Source organism: Raphanus sativus, chromosome 6 (genome assembly GCF_000801105.2).
Source record: "Raphanus sativus cultivar WK10039 chromosome 6, ASM80110v3, whole genome shotgun sequence".
NCBI classification, from domain to species: domain Eukaryota; kingdom Viridiplantae; phylum Streptophyta; class Magnoliopsida; order Brassicales; family Brassicaceae; genus Raphanus; species Raphanus sativus.
The window spans coordinates 44798610-44815333 of record NC_079516.1 but is presented as its reverse complement, the minus strand read 5'-3'; the positions used below and the strand labels follow the sequence as shown (position 1 = coordinate 44815333).

The 16724-nt window shown below is 36.1% G+C and overlaps 2 protein-coding genes across 2 annotated transcripts; both read right to left on the bottom strand.

Annotated features, from left to right (window-relative positions):
• Window positions 1-3416: 3416 nt before the first annotated feature.
• LOC108806654 (ethylene-responsive transcription factor ERF010) lies at window positions 3417-4489 on the bottom strand. Its single transcript, XM_018578823.2, has one exon. The coding sequence runs from the start codon at window positions 4223-4225 to the stop codon at window positions 3686-3688; it is 540 nt and encodes a 179-aa protein (XP_018434325.2). The 5' UTR covers window positions 4226-4489; the 3' UTR covers window positions 3417-3685.
• Window positions 4490-8528: 4039 nt separating this feature from the next.
• Window positions 8529-11520, bottom strand: LOC108813001 (probable inactive receptor kinase At5g67200). The gene is made up of 2 exons (XM_018585417.2): window positions 9956-11520; window positions 8529-9268 (listed from the first exon to the last, which is right to left on the bottom strand). The coding sequence occupies exons 1-2, from the start codon at window positions 11436-11438 to the stop codon at window positions 8700-8702; spliced, it is 2052 nt and encodes a 683-aa protein (XP_018440919.1). The 5' UTR covers window positions 11439-11520; the 3' UTR covers window positions 8529-8699.
• Window positions 11521-16724: the final 5204 nt, after the last annotated feature.

Below are 16724 nucleotides of genomic sequence, written 5' to 3'. Positions count from 1 at the left end.
TTGTAAAAAGTAAATAATATTTTATATTAAAAGATTCATATTTTTGTTCTTTTTATAATACTCACAAATATTTTATTTATATTTTCTCTTGTAGTAGAGTAAAAACAATATGTTCACTTCTAGTAGAATGATATATAGCAAACAGTTTTTAAATATTTGAAAATATCTACATGTAATTTTACAACAATTCTCAATTGATAAACAATAGAGTGATACAAATAATTTGAAAATAACTCATTTTAATCGAATAGTACTCATTTGGTAAAGTTAAACATAAATCTAATTTTTATTACTCTAAAAAGCAAACCAAATCCCAAGTAATTTACTTGTGACCTCACAATTTTTATTTGTACATTTAGAAATATATATAGTAGAAACTCCATAAACTAATAAATTTTAGCAGTTTCGAATTAGATCGTTGTAAAATATAATTTAATTTGATAAAGTGATAAGATAATATTTTTCTAAAGAATCTTATGTAAATATATTATCCCAGTATAAAAATAAGTTAATAATTAACTTATATAAAATTTATATAAATATTAAACATGTATGGTATAGTTTAACTTTTACACATTGAAGTGTATCTTTAATTTTTAAAAATATGTTGATGTTATTTTGTCATTTATAGCTAAAATTCATTTATATTTACGATACATATTTTATACCAAATAGTTGAATAAAAATTACATAAAATTTAATCAAAATTTATACCGTAAAATCAAGTATTTTTTATTTTTTACATAAAACATACTTCAAAATATATAAATCTAAAAGTACAATTTTATAAATTAATAACTTTATAAATTAATAAATTATCTAACTCTTTACATTATGAACCTATAGAGTTTTACTGTATTTGTGTAGTACCAATGTGAGATGCTGCCTATCATGTCATCTCATATGGTTTCAAAGTTATAAAAAATCTGGTTCGATGGCTGTTACAGGACTGAGGCAGTTCTTTCCATTACTAAATAGGAAAATGGAATTATTCAGCAAACGTGACAAAATAAATATAATTTGTTTCTTAGTCAGAACAGACGATACTATATTGATTCGTTTAAATACAACTTAGAGATCTTAAACTTGGATACGTATATGGACCAGAGGCTGGCATGTCCCTCATGCAAAAATTGAACTCAGCTAATATAATTGTGGTTTCAAATTTCAATTACACTAAAAGAAAAATGATTGTGGTTTCAAATCGCTAACAATTTTGAGAAAACTCCATCGAATTAAATACAACGAGAAACAGTGATCAGGCAAGAAGTTCGGCGAAGATGGGATCTTGGGTCAGTGATTGTTAAACAACTTAATCAATTCGCGGTTAGGGTTCAACTATAATATTGGATTTTAATTAGTAGCATAAAAGTTAAACGAAAAAGACCAAAATCCTCACTTATTATGAGTTAAGAAAACTGATTTGAACATAAAATCAATATTTGGTCCGGTTCAAAGAATTTTGTGATACAAAAACAAACACTCTACGAACAGAAAAAAAGGAAGCCCCATCAAATATCAAATCAAAACTCCACTTTAACTATTCTTGTCTTGGACACACCCATCTGTACTCTTTCTTAATTGGTATCTTCACATTTCCTTGGTGTTTGAATAATAACAAAAGATATGTAGAATATATTTTGTTAATTAATCGAATTAATATTATAAACTCAAATATGATATACTTTTCTTCTAATTAAAGTATTAAAATATTTTAAATGGTATAATATTTAATTCAGACGATATTAAAATAGGTATATATTTTTAGTATGAATATATAATAAATAAAATTTCATACTCATATGATTTTTATGATTATTTGTATTTTGTTGTAATACAATTTTTAATCGAACACAAAATTTAGATCTTCGAATTTCCTTCGTGTTTAAATTTCAAAATATAAAATATGATAAAATAAAAATTATTATGTAATTAATGTGATTATTAAATTTATTTTAATAAGTATAAATTTTTAAAAATAGTAAAAGATATAAAAATTGTTAGTAAACTTTTACTATTCAAACAATTATTAATTTCCATATATTTTAATCATATTATCTAATTTTATAATTTTTATTTAAGAAAATAATGAAAAAATATTTTTATATATTACTAATTAATTTTATAATTATTTAATAAGACGTAAATGAACCGCGACTAATTTTCTAAAAAATAAAATAAAAATAATTATAGTGATTACACGTGTTATATAACCCATAAGTTATAATGCTTATCAAATAATATAAAGGGATAACAACAACCAACAAACATAAACAATACAATTACTAACATAATCATGCGGGGGTATATTATTATTTTGATTTTCACCGAGGAAAGGCATTGGCATCGCTAGAAACTCCCAATATGATCTCAATGATTTTGAAACGAAAATGAAAAAAAAAAAACAAAATGCAATCTGTAATACGATATAACATACTTTTCCTTGGTCCTTGTCACATACATCAATATATTACTGAAATGTAGGTAAAGGGAAAAATAAACTATATATAAGATAACGTAAATTTATTGAAAACAGATCTAAGAATAAAAGCAGCAATAATAATAGAACTTGTAATAATAGAACTTGAAAAAGATAGAGCATATAAAATCTAAATGGTACCCACAGAACAAATACAAATGGAGCAGAAGACAAAAACAAAAAACACCCCCGAGTTCCAGACGACCCAAAAAAACTTATCCATACATGCATTACATATGCATTTAATAACTTTATAATTAACAGAAAACAAAAAAATGTGGACGTAGTTAATAGAGATAGACTATGTCAAGCTGCTTTTATATGATATGCATGTAGGTCATACTTTGTCCCGTTATTATTATTCGACTTTATATCCCATCCCTTCGATTTAATCTTTCTTATAACAATCCCCTAAACTTCAAATCAAGAAGAGAGTGCATTTGATAAGGCATTATAGACTGTCAAAATGTATAGAAAACCTTTCTAAATCATTTTTTACACGGAAATTATATATCTACCGTCGGCAAAATTTGTGGTCGGGTATAGCATGGCGTTCTATGGATTTTTACAGTGCGTGGTTACTAGGATATTCGTATGGATCTCCCAAACCTCCAGGGATTAAACCCTAGATTATCAAAAAAAATTATAGTTTAATTAAAGCCTAAATAACAAAAAAAAAAAATCCAAAAGTATACGGAGGTAGAGTCAGCATGATCTAATATTCCAAAAAGGCCAGAAGCTCAAATAAGGAAGAAACACTGGATGGAAAATGTTCTAAATCACTTAAACAGAATTTTAGTAACAAATTAGGGAAAACATTTAAAAATGACTGGTGTTATTTCTCAAGCAGTGGGATATTTTGGGTAATCATCCCTATCTAAACACTGATTAACAGTAAAGTGACAAATTAATAATAGGAAACCGGTGGGGGTGGGGGTCGGGGGGGTTCATTAATAAGTAATAATGAGTTGTAATATACATTTTGCATTCTTTAAGCAATAGCCTAAAATTCGATAAACCACCAAAACACGTAATAAAAGACAAGAAAGAAGCAAAAAAAAAAACCAACTAAAACCCTAAAATTTCAGATAATTAATGCAAAAAAAAAAACATAAACGGCGCTAAATGATTTTCGCAGAGGTAGGCGGAGGCGTGCGTTAGGAGCGGCCACCGTGGCCGCTCCAATTATATTAAATAATATTATTATCATTTGGTCTCCCAGTCTTCATCGGAGCTCTCCGGGTCGGGTAGTTTATTCAAGTCAACCCGTTCCAATAACCACCCGCCACTCTTCAACCTCTTCTCATCTTCATCTTCGTTTTGATAATTCCGATGAAAGTTCTTGTTATCATCATCAGAACTCTCTCGATCCTGACCAAAAATACGGTGGCGGTTATCCAGCACCGCCGAGCCCAAAGCGTCGACCTGAGCGCCGACCTCCGTCGCTTTCTTCCGAATCGTGGCGGCCGACATGTCCTCCTCGGTGAATTTCTCTCCGGTGAGAAGCTCGGGGAAGTTGAGCCTCGCCGTGGGTCCTCTGAGGTAGAAAACGGCGGTGTCGTAGGCCCGAGCAGCGGCCTCGGGGGTGGAGTAAGAGCCGAGCCATAGCCTAGAGCGCTTGTTAGGCTCGCGAATCTCCGCGACCCATTTGCCCCACTTCCTCATCCTTATACCCTTGTAAGGTCTCTCTCTCTTCCTCGTCGTCGTCGTCGTCCCGGAGACTGCTACGTTAGCTACTCCGTCCATGGAGGATCTTGAATCCCTCCAAAGAAACAGACTTTTTTTTAAGAGGAACTGACCGACTTTTTCGATCTGGGTTTCGCCAGAGAGAGAGAGAGAGACTATGACAGAGAATTAATATGTCGGAGAGAGATAAAGAGAAGAGGGAAGGGTTGCAGGTGGTATTATGATGGTGGGATGGAGAGAGTAGACAAATCCAAATTCACCGACAAGAGAGAAAAAGTAGAGAGAAAGAGAATTTTGGTTAGTTGGATTTTAAAGATAAAACTTGGTGTCATGGACTCATGGGTGGTGGATTCGTTTTTGTAGTTATAACAATTTTTTTTTCTTCTCAATTATCAGTTAAAATATTAGTATTATAAAATAAATGAATATTGGGCCGATGATGAAAGCTGTATCTTCTGTTTTGATTGTATTTTAATGGAACAGAAAGTTTTTTTAAGAGGATAGGGCGGAAGCAGAGGTGGTGGAGATGACATGCGCAGATTAATACTATAATTGATATTATTTCTTCCTTTTCTCTCTGATTAATATTCTACTATCCATATATATATTATAGTAAATAGCACGCAAAACCTCCTCTTTTTTTTACTATTTAAATATGTTATCCACGAATATACCCTGGTACTTATATACCTAACATATTTATATAATGTTGTGTATATTAAAGTATTTAACCAGATTCTATAAATTTATACGAAAGATACCTGGACTCCTTGTCCAGATAGACAACAGAGGCAATATAGAGATACGTTATATTTCATGACCAAAACCTTCTTGATTATTAACTGAAATCTTTCTCAATGCTGTAATTTATTTATGAAAACAATTATTACGCAATAAGAAAATACGAGGCTAAAAGCACTGTGTAAAATATCAAATCGGTGAGTCATATGAAGACCATTTTCTTTTTGTATTCATGACTTCCTTTTTTATATATATAATATACATTTTTGAATTTTATTCTGAAAAGAGCCTTTCAATGAGCATAAGTACTTTCATCACTATACAATAAAAAGCTAACTAAAACCAATTAATTATTTGGAAAATACATAATTCTAAACAGATAAATATTTCTTGCACAGAAATGTATTAATATTTCACAAAAGGTTAAGTGGGCTCTCCTAATTTTTCTATAAAAACTTTGATTGGTAAATATCGCTTTATCTCATAATCATGGGAAAATAAATAAGATGTGAAAAATTAATTAAACTGTAGATTTTTTTTAAAATATAGAATACCGAAATACATATTATGTTAACTAAAATATTTTGTATGATATTATTTTTTTGCTTTAAAAACAAACACTAATAGTTAAACTAATTATTTTAAATGTGAAAATTAAATTTATTAAAAATACTAATTTTATTATAAATATTTAGCTTGTTTTCAATACATTTTTAATAATAGATTGACATCTTATAATAGTATAAAAATTATAAAATAACATTATTTACATCATAATTATTCATAATAAAAATATTACAATTTATTTAAAATTTTAAATTGATATAATCATATAATTTAATAATGTAAAAATATTGATTTTTAAAAATAATCTACTAAAACTTATTTTTTAATTTAAAGTTTTTTGTATTTTTGTTTACATTTTTATTGATTAGCAAAAAATTTGCAGTCTTTCGAACATTGTTACGGCCAAAATTTGTGTATGTACTATGTATTACCATTTTGGAACATTGTTACGGTACGTGGAGTTATATAGTACACGCCACACGGTGTATAAAATACCTACGAGATACGGAATAGGGGTAGTGGAGAAGAAAGTTAGGTCGGTGGTCGGTGACTGGATACCGTTAGGAATTGACTTTCTGTGTACTCAAATTACGACACGTATTATGCATTGTCCTTCTTGTCCTTTTCATTCCCCCGTTATTATCAGTTTTGTCATGTTTCCCAGTTTTCTCTTTTTGATATTCTCAGGGTTACTTTCGGTATATATTTGGTGTATTTCCACCCACTTAAACTAATAATGGTCATTGAGAATGTTATTATACAAACATACCAAAGCAATCAAAGTGTTTGGAAACATAGAAAAGTAACATTACGAGTTAATAATTTTGTTTCCAAGCAATACTATAATAACTACAGCAACAAACCAATATATGATCAACAAAATAGTAATATAAGAACATAGTAACACTAACCATGGTCAGCCTATTAGTGATAGAGTAGAACATATTCAAATTCACTCCGTATTTTACTTCAAAATAGAATAGAAAACAGAGTAACGAACAAAAAAAAAATTATTATTCTTATATGGAGTATTTACTTTTTTTTTGCTTCATTACTCTATTATTCACTCTATTTTGCAATAAAATATGAAGTGGATTTCGATATGCTCTTATGTTATCTAATAATTTTGTCACAACAATGTATTTTCCCAAAATTTTATTAATATAATGATTTAGTTTCTCCCCTAGTTCGTTTTAAATCAACTTTAAAATAATATAAATAAATAAAATGATATTATCACTTGTTTTTTTTCTTTGATTTGTTTTGCTATTTTTTAAATCTTATTTTTTTCTAAATCCGAACTTCCAAAGAAGATTAGTTGATTCGATTTTAAAGAATCGGAGCATCTATAAGTTTTCACCAAAACAATGATAACATTCTATGGTGAATTCCCACGAAATGAAAACGTAACGTGCGAGATAATGAAAAGTAAATCCAGAACAAAGATATTAAGATCATAAACAAGAGACAAAAAAATAGATTAAGAGTTATAACTGGCTCTTAGTGCTGTCTTTATATATCGTAAATAACTTACACAAATATCTAAAATAAAAACTTACATAAAGTAATTGGTAAACTATAATTTGTGGATATTATATACAGCAGGTGGGAGATTGATTACGATTAGCAATATGTCAATCCCCGATTGAAGCGATCTTCCAATAATTGTTTTATGTTATTTTCAGGAGTGTCGAGTTGTATTTTCTTCATTCAAATTTATATGGATAATGATCTTTATTCTAATGGGTTATCGACAGCTTATACATGATTAGACTATAATCTTAAATATTAGTAAGCTGAACCATATTATATGATGTTGCTGCTCTCTTGACTCGTTTTCTTCACGATTTCAATAATATTCTTGTGATGTGAACACATCTACTATTTATACCGTAAGTCACAATTTTACAAATGGACACATTATAAGGCATTTTCTTTAATGTTTTCCAAACTTTGTTCGGTGGTCCTCGATATATAAACGTAAGCGTATATGTATATATTACGATTATTCCGATAATATAAAAAAATTATTGTGCCGACAAGGAAATATATAATGATGTTAAGTAACAATTTATGTTCCTTTCATAATAATTCGACGCTCATTCGGTAATCGTTACACGCAAAAGATTTATTTAAATAGACTAATAATAATGAAATATGTGTTATAAGAAATATGTAGGGTAGGGTATTTGGATTGTTCCCACGACTTTGGTTTAAATTTTACTAATATTCACATTTACAAAACAAATAATTTCAATAGATAGAAGTTCGTAGGGAAAATGTGATATAACAATTAAACTTTTAGCTGTGACCCAGTTGGCACGTGAACATGGCGCCAATTACCACGGAAAAGCAAAAATAGAAAAATCAATTCATTTTAATAGAAAATGGACCACTTTGTTTAGGTTTTATTTTTATTTTTTAAAATGGGTTGCCATTTATTTAAATATCATGTTGTTTTATATCGTTGTTGTTATATACCCCCTTGAAATAAACATATACTTCACCGTTTACTTCAATAAATAATTCGCATCCTAAAATATTAAATCTCGCAACATAATACCACTAATGCTAAAAGAATGCTTAGCACTTTAACAGCTTAGGTAGCAAACAGAAACGTACTTAACAAAAAAAAAAAAACAAACAAACAGAAACGTAATTTATTAAGCTGCCTTAGATCGTGGAAAAATAAATCTTTCTAGATATTTCTGAATCCACGAGGCGGCTGAATATCAGAGTAACAGTAAGTCAACACAGTTCTAATATACGAATCCACTAGATAGATAGATAGAAAACGATGATAACACTCGAAAGTTTAAAATAACAAAAAAAAATCTTTGGTGTAAATATCCGTATCAATGGACCGGATGTATCAAACTAGGCCTTGTAAGTTAGCTGCAACTTAGAAATGGGCTTTTATTCTTAGACCAATGGGCTCAATTGTATACTTTTTTTTTGTATTCTCCACCACGTATTTGCATTGCACTGCTTAGTTTTAAATTTTTATATTTTGCCAACGCATTTGGTTTCCAACTTTCATAGGTCATCTACGGAAAAGACAAAAAAAGCATCTTTGTTTGACTTTTGCTCTGCAAAGTTCAACGATATTACAAATCCGACCCCACATCCTAAGAAAATTACATTTTACGCATCTATACTCTCCTTTTGACTAAATTAACCCCCTCCACTGGGAAAACTGGTGGGAGGAAGCCCTACGAGATTCGTTTCACTGGAAAGGATCGTTCTCTTCCGCCAAAACACTCTCCTTAATCTCCTGAATCATCTTGATCACTTGTTTCATCGTCGGTCTTTGCTCTGGGGACGTCACACGGCAAAGACAAGCTGTTTCAGTCATCATCCCAAGCCTATTATCCTCTGCACCTTCCTCTTCTTCTCTCATCGCTCTAACCCAATCAAGCATATCATGAGGAGCCATAAACGGATGCCTAGATGCGTTCTTACCGGTCAAAAGCTCAAAGATCAAGACACCGAACGAATAGACGTCGCATTTGGAAGTTGGTCTACGAGATGATTTTCTGATCTCAGGGGCTTTGTAAGAGGAAGAGTCAGGATCATCATCATTAGAAGAAGAAGAGGAATCTGTTAAGACGCTGAGGCAGTAATCAGTTAAACAAGCTTCGAAGTCTTGTCCGAGGAGGATGTTTGTTGATTTAAGGTTTCCATGGACCAATGCTGACGATGTTTGGTGAATGTGATATAAGCCTTGAGCAACATCTTCTGCAATCTTCAAACATGATGTCCAATGTAATGGCTTTGCTCTCGAGGATCTAGAACCTGTGAAAATATTGGAATATTAGTCTCATTTGGTCCTAACCATGGAGCAGCAATATGGGAATTGGGAGCAACAGAAAACAAACATTCTTAATGTAATTTCTAAGGTTCATCACAAGTGCATGTAAAAAAAATCATTTATTTGTTTAATATTTGTCCGGCATATAAGCGCATTAACGCAAAGGTGTAGACACAGAGTGATGGCAAAAGATGAGATTTCACGTGAAAAAACAGCACAGAGTTCCACCAGGTTTCTGTCTTCTTCCACTAATGTCAAGTAATTTCAACGAAGACTTCAGAAGAAAAAAAAAGAACAAACGAACAAAAACTTTTTCTTAAAATATAATATTATTACAAAAGTAAGACCCGCAATTGTCGCTGTGTGGTCAGCTTCAGTTCATCAGGTTCAGTACTAATAAGCTGTGCACAAAACCCGCCACACTGAAAGACTCGTGCATTAGGGTTTAAGATTTAAAATAAAGTATAGTTATAGTCAAAAACAACATACGATTTGTCACGTCATCATGATTAAGACCCTAAACTAATGACCCACATTTTCAAAAAAAAATTAAACGGTGATTAATTAAAGTAAAGTAAATCCACAACTCGGTGGTGGTGACTCGCTGAGTTTAAAAACTAAAACCCTAAAAACTCAACCTTTGAAAGAGAAGAAGTATGAACGTTACTTACCGTGAATGAGATTGAAAAGGCTTCCATTGGGTTGGTAATCGAAGATGATGAGTCTCTCTCCGTTAGACTGAAAGTAAGCTCTAATCGGAACAAGATTCTGGTGACCGAGCCCACCAACAATCTCCATGTGGTTCTCGAACGCCTCCTCGCTCGTCACCGCCGTCTTAGCCGCGTCAAGCCTCTTCACCGTCACGATGAGCTGATTATCAAACACCGCCTTGTACGTAATCCCCACCGATCCTCTCCCCAGAAGCTCCGCCGAAGCTCGCATCAGCTGCTCCAGAGTGTACATCCCTTGACTCGTCTCCCCCCCTCCGCCGCAGAAGATCAGATTCCCGCTGTTCGGGACTCGGCTCTGCGGCTCAGTGGTGGTGGCTTGGAACTGAAGCTTCTCCACGGAGCTTGAGTTTGTTGAGTTCGGATTCAAAACTGGAACAGCTCTTGTGTTCTGGTGTTGTTGTTGTTGTTGTTGTGAGGAGGAAGAGGCGTCTCCTTTGTGACTCGGCTCGTAAACCTCGTTATCGTTGTGTTGTTTCTTTATAACGAGAGAGAAGACGACGAGGCAGAGACCGAGGACGATGAGAGAAGCGAGACCGACGGTGAACCCGAGAACCAATCCGTTCTCTTTATTACCTTTCTTCCTGGAAACCACAGGAGAGATAACCACCGCTCCTCCGTTCTGCGCCTGAGCGCTTTGCCCCAACGGAGCTTGCGACGAAGAAGAAGAAGACGACGACGTTTTGTTACTTGAACCGAAGAAGGGCGAGCGTGAAGAAGCGCAAGCTCTGTTAATAATCTCCCCGCATAGCCCCGGGTTAGACTTAAACGACGTCGCGTCGAATCTGGAGAGAGTCGTTGTAACCGGGATGACTCCCGTTAAGTTGTTAACGGAGACGTTGAAGGAAGTGAGAAACGACTGGTTAAGCGACGGGAGCGTTCCGTTAAACCGGTTAAACTCGAGATTTAATGAAGTTAACCGGTCGAGAGCGGTTATCTGAGCTGGAATCTGACCGGTGAAGTTGTTGTGGGAGAGAGAGAGAATCATCAACCGGTGGAGGGAGAGGATCGAAGGAGGGAAAGCTCCGTCGAACTCGTTCCGGCTGAGGAAGAGAGACTTGAGGTTGACGAGAGGGGAGAGATCGGGAACCGGGCCGAAGAGGGAGTTGTTTTCGAGGCTCAGGACTCGGAGCTGGTCGAGGCGGCTGAGAGTGGCGGAAGAGAAGTAGCCGCGGAGGCCGACGCCGGAGAGAACGAGGCGGACGACGCGGCCCTGTGCGCATTTGACGCCGCGCCATTGGCAGTAGTCGTAACGCTCTGTGAGGGAGTAGAGGAGCTTGTTGTCGAGATCGGCGGTGGATTTGAAAGAGAGTAAAGCGACTGCGTCGGAAGGAAGAAGGGAGTTGAAGTAGTTCGGCTCCGGTGACGAGATTCCGGCGGAGACATGGAGGAGGAGGAAGAAGAAGAGGAAAAGCTTCAGTGACATTTTTATTTTACTTCTTTTTTTTTTGGCAAAGCTCTAAAGTCCGCTTGGACTAGTAGAGAGTTTTGGGGAGGCTATGAAGTGGATCACGTGCTTGTGGTGAAATTTTTTTAGGCAGTGAATATATTTATTTTTGTATCAACAAGATCGATAAATTTATTATTATTTTTCAGCTTTACGAACCTTTACAAAATAACTCTATATAAAAACGGCCTACGATATAGTACTAACTTACGGTGCAAATTACACCTAACGTTCCATTGAACTGTGTAGGTAGGAGAAAACGACATGGTACGTGTAAGTTTGGTTATTTTTTTTTTTTGAAAAAAAAGGCTTTCATAAGTTTGGTTATTGTTATATGCTTTTTTATGTTTTTTTTTCGTATCTTGTAAACTTTATACTAATAGTACAAGTCATTATGAATGTTAGTAAGAAAAGTGTTGGATTTATCATAAACATCTAGTAAAAGTTACTGCGCTGTTGGTGTTAACAGAATCATGTATTTCGTAAAAAAAGAGTTCTTTTTATTTTTACCCAAGGCGGTCAAAATAATGTTTTCCGAGAAGAATCGCATTGGGACTGTGGGTAGTGCAAGAACTGAAGCGCGTAGGAATTGGCGTCTTGAGCCACTAGTGAAAGTGTGAGTGAGTCCGTGAGTGGGCTATAGCCGTTGCTGATTGGTCTGTTGAGAAACGACTAGACTCGTAGCCAAGCAACTGTGGTCCTTTTATTTGTTTTTCTTAAATTTTATCTTTACGACCAAAATACAATAATGAGGTTCTAATTTCTAAAACGTAAAAAACAAAACAAGACTGCTGTCGTGTACGTAGATATGGGGGAAAATTAATAGTGATAGTTATTGAAAATTTTGAAATTGTGGCAAAGTTTGGAGAGTTCTACGGCATTTTTCGACTTTGGCTCCAATCACATAAAATCTCTTTGTTCCCACTCCCCTATGTTTTTTTCTTTCTAATTTTGTTGGGATTCGAGACTACGTCAGAGACTACCTCAGAAACTACGTCAGCGAATACTACAGGGACTTCGTCAGTCAAGATTGGTGATGGAAATCAAACAAGATCGCATAACTTAAACCAAGACAAGGATGTCATATTAGGAAAATGAAATATCACTTTATTGAAGGTGATAGGTTCCTGAAAATATTACTTCTCATGGAGTTATGGAAGTTGCAAGTATTTTGGAATATTTCCTAATAGGTTTATGGAAAGGGGCGAATGCCCTAATCCAACTAGGTTAATGTAATAAACTCCTACTATATAAGAGGAGCTTGTGTGCACTCTTCTCTAAAAAAAAAAAAGTCTTTGTAACGATCTGTGCAAGAAAGACCTAGCTTGGTTGTAAGCTTTGGTTGTGAGAGAGAGAGGTACTATATCTTGTACTTGAGATTATAGTGATTTGCCTCATTGCCAGGCCCCAGGGACGTAACCACATTTAGGTGAACCCTGGGATATCAAATTCTTGTGTCTATCTTCTATAATTCCGTGTTCTTCTTCTGTTCTCCATAGATCTACAAACTCATACTTTCTAACGTACTACGACAAGTGCAACAGAGAGTGCTTCAGCGAGTTTGTGTGGTGAGTTTTCCCAACAAAGTGGTATCAGAGCCTTAGGTGGTGTTCTCAATGTCTACTAAAGTAAGAATTGAGGTGGAGCGGTTCGATGGGAAGGGAGACTTCTCGTTGTGGAAGAAGAGGATGCTTGCGCATCTGTCTGTCCTTGGTCTAAAGGATGTATTAGAAGAGTCCGAGTCACCTTCTGTCTCAGCTAGGAAGAAGGATGAAGACGAGGATGTTTACAAAGAGCGGTTAGAGAAAGAGGAAGCTGAAAGGCTTGAAAGATCAGAGAAGGCGATGAATCTGATCATTCTCAATGTTGGGGATCATGTGTTAAGGAAGATCGAGTTGTGTACTACAGCTGCTTCTACATGGTCTACACTGGAGAGGTTATATCTCTCAAAGACTCTACCGAATAGAATTCACTTGCAGCACAAGTTCTATACCTTCAAGATGGTTGATACTCGGAGTATGGATGAGAATATCGATGACTTCTTGAAGATTGTCTCTCACCTGTCAAGCGTGAATGTAACTGTGTCAGAGGAGGTACAAGCGATTCTGCTCCTGAATTCGCTTCCTTCACGGTTCAACTCTCTCAAGGAAACGCTTAAGTACGGCAAGGATACATTGTCGTTGGAAGAGGTGACAAGTGCAGCAAGGTCTAAAGATCAGGATCTGAAATCTTCTTCGGCTTCACATGATATTGGTGAAGGTCATTATGCTAGAGGAAGAACTGAGAAGAAGGATCCTGTGAGGAATGGTAAGGGCAAGTCTAGATCGATCTCAGGGTCTAGGATAACTTGCTGGTTCTGCAAGAAGCAGGGACACACCAAAAGGGAGTGTTATGCATACAAGAAGAAGTATGGCGGAGGTGAAGAAGAAGCTGAGGCAGCGGTTGTGATAGATCCTGATTCAGACGATGATGCACTTTCGGTAGGAGATAAGTGGCATCATGATAAGTGGGTGATTGATTCTGGATGTTCTTACCACATGACGTGTAGGAGGGATTGGTTTCACAAGTTTCAAGAGCTGACTTCAGGACAAGTTCTTCTTGGTAATGATTGCGCGGTTGGAGTGCAAGGGATTGGTACAATCAACATCAAAGCTTATGGAGGTTCGGTTAAGACACTCACGAATGTCAGGTATATTCCGGAATTAAGAAGGAACTTGATATCCACGGGAACCTTGGATTTATTGGGCTTTGAGCATAGTGGTGGACATGGGAAGACTAGGTTTTACAAGCATGGTAAGCTAGCACTTCAGGGAACCTTGTCCGGGTCATTGTACCTGTTAGATGGTGAGACTGTGTCAGGTGAAGTAAACTGCAGTGTCAAGAAGAAACCATCTAAGGATGAGACAGTCTTGTGGCATAGACGTCTTGGGCACATGAGCATGAAGAATCTACAGATTCTAGCCCAGAAAGGGGTGATTGATAAGAGGAGGATTGGTGATTTGGATTTCTGTGAGAGCTGTGTGATGGGGAAGCAGAAGAGAGTAAGCTTCAGCATCGGGAAACATGATACAGGTGAAGCTCTCAAGTATGTACATGCTGATCTATGGGGATCTCCAAGTGTGACACCAAGTCTGTCAGGGAAGCAATACTTCCTGTCTATTATCGATGATTATACAAGGAAGGTCTGGGTATATTTCTTAGCTACTAAAGGAGAAGCCTTTAGTAAATTCTGTGAATGGAAGAAGCTGGTCGAGAATCAAGTCAAGAAGAAGGTGTGTTGTCTTAGAACAGACAATGGACTTGAATTCTGCAACACAGAGTTTGACAGCTTCTGTAAGCAACATGGAATCAAGAGACATATGACTTGTGCATATACACCACAGCAGAACAGTGTAGCTGAACGTATGAACAGGACTCTGATGGAAAAGGTGAGATGTTTTCTGGTTGAGTCGGGTCTAGAGGAAAAATTCTGGGCTGAAGCAGTATCTACGTCAGCATATGTGACAAACATGAGTCCATCTTCTGCCATAGATGGGAACATTCCGGAGGAACTTTGGTTGGGTAAGAAGCCCGGTTATCTGCACCTGAGAAGATTTGGATCAATGGTTTACGTCCATGCAGATCAAGGAAAGCTCAAGGCCAGAGCTAAAAAGGGAATCTTCATAAGTTATCCAGTGGGTGTGAAAGGATACAAGGTTTGGCTTCTTGATGAGGAGAAGTGTGTTATAAGCAGGAATGTGGTATTTACAGAAGATAAAGTCTACAAGGATTTGGATGTCTGCAAGAAGAAAGCAGATGTCACAGAGGAGCTAAGAAATCAGACGGTGCTGGAAAATACAGCAGGATCTGCGTCAGGACCGGAAGTTGATACTTCAGGTGGAGCTGTTGAAGAAACAGTTGAGTCAGCTGGTGACGTAGGTGACAAACAAGGTGAAAGTCTTGAAGGATATCAGCTAGCAAGAGATAGAGTTCGGAGAAGAATAGTGCCACCTGCACGGTACTTCGACTCAGATGATGTAGCAGCGTTTGCACTATATGTAGCTGATGATGTATGTGCTGAAGAACCTCAAGACTATCATGGAGCGATGAACAGCGAAGAGCGAAAGCAGTGGGCTGAAGCATGTGGTGAAGAGATGACTTCACTGGATAAGAACCAAACCTGGAAGCTTGTGAAGAGGCCTAGTAAGCGTAAGGTGATAGGCTGCAAGTGGGTCTTTAAGTTGAAGTCTGGTATACCTGGTGTTGAGAAGCCTAGATTCAAGGCTCGGTTAGTTGCTAAGGGATACTCTCAGAGGGAGGGTATTGATTATCAAGATGTGTTTTCACCCGTCGTGAAGCATGTATCCATAAGGTTCTTGTTGTCAATTACAGTGAATCAGGATTTGGAGCTTGAGCAACTTGATGTAAAGACTGCGTTTCTTCATGGTACACTTGAAGAAGAGATTTACATGGAGCAACCAGAGGGATTTCAGGTTAAAGGGAAAGAGGATCACGTCTGTCTACTTCAGAAGGCTCTTTATGGACTAAAGCAGGCACCAAGACAATGGAACAAGTGTTTTGATCAGTTTGTGGTTAGTCACGGTTTTGTGAAGAGTGAATATGATCACTGTGTTTACATCAAGGAGGTAACCAAAGGTACATACATCTATTTGTTGCTATACGTGGATGATATGTTGGTTGCATCAAAGGATGCGGCAGAGATCAGGAAAGTGAAGCAGTTGTTGAGCAGCAGATTTGAGATGAAGGACTTGGGTCCAGCAAGACGGATTTTGGGAATGGATATTGAGAGAGATCGTGCAAAGGAGATTCTAACACTGTCTCAATCTGGTTATATCAGGAAGATTCTCAAGGTATTCGACATGGATGAGTCAAAGAGTGTATCAACACCTGTTGGTGCACATTTCAAATTGTCAGCTGTAGCAGATGGTGAAGCAGAGACATGTATGGATGATATTCCATATGCTAATGCTATCGGAAGCATAATGTATGCTATGATAGGCACGAGGTGTGATCTGGCGTATGGGTTGGGGTTGGTTAGCAGGTTTATGAGTAAGCCTGGGATGGTTCATTGGACTGCGGTTAAGTGGGTATTGAGGTACCTGAAAGGAACACAAGATCTGAAACTGTGCTTCAGGAAGAATGAGGCGTTTAATGTTGAAGGTTTCTGTGATTCTGATTTTGCTTCGGATCTGGACAAGAGGAGGTCGATCTCAGGTTATGTTTTCAAGGCTGGTGGGAATACAATCAGCTGGAGATCGAGTCTAC

What these genes read in the sequence shown, in the direction of transcription:
- LOC108806654 (XM_018578823.2), bottom strand. Translation starts at nt 4,225, where the DNA reads ATGGACGGAGTAGCTAACGTAGCAGTCTCCGGGACGACGACGACGACG.
- LOC108813001 (XM_018585417.2), bottom strand. Translation starts at nt 11,438, where the DNA reads ATGTCACTGAAGCTTTTCCTCTTCTTCTTCCTCCTCCTCCATGTCTCC. An exon ending in CCTTTTCAATCTCATTCACG is followed by an intron (nt 9,269 to 9,955) that starts GTAAGTAACGTT and finishes ATATTTTCACAG; the next exon opens with GTTCTAGATCCTCGAGAGCA.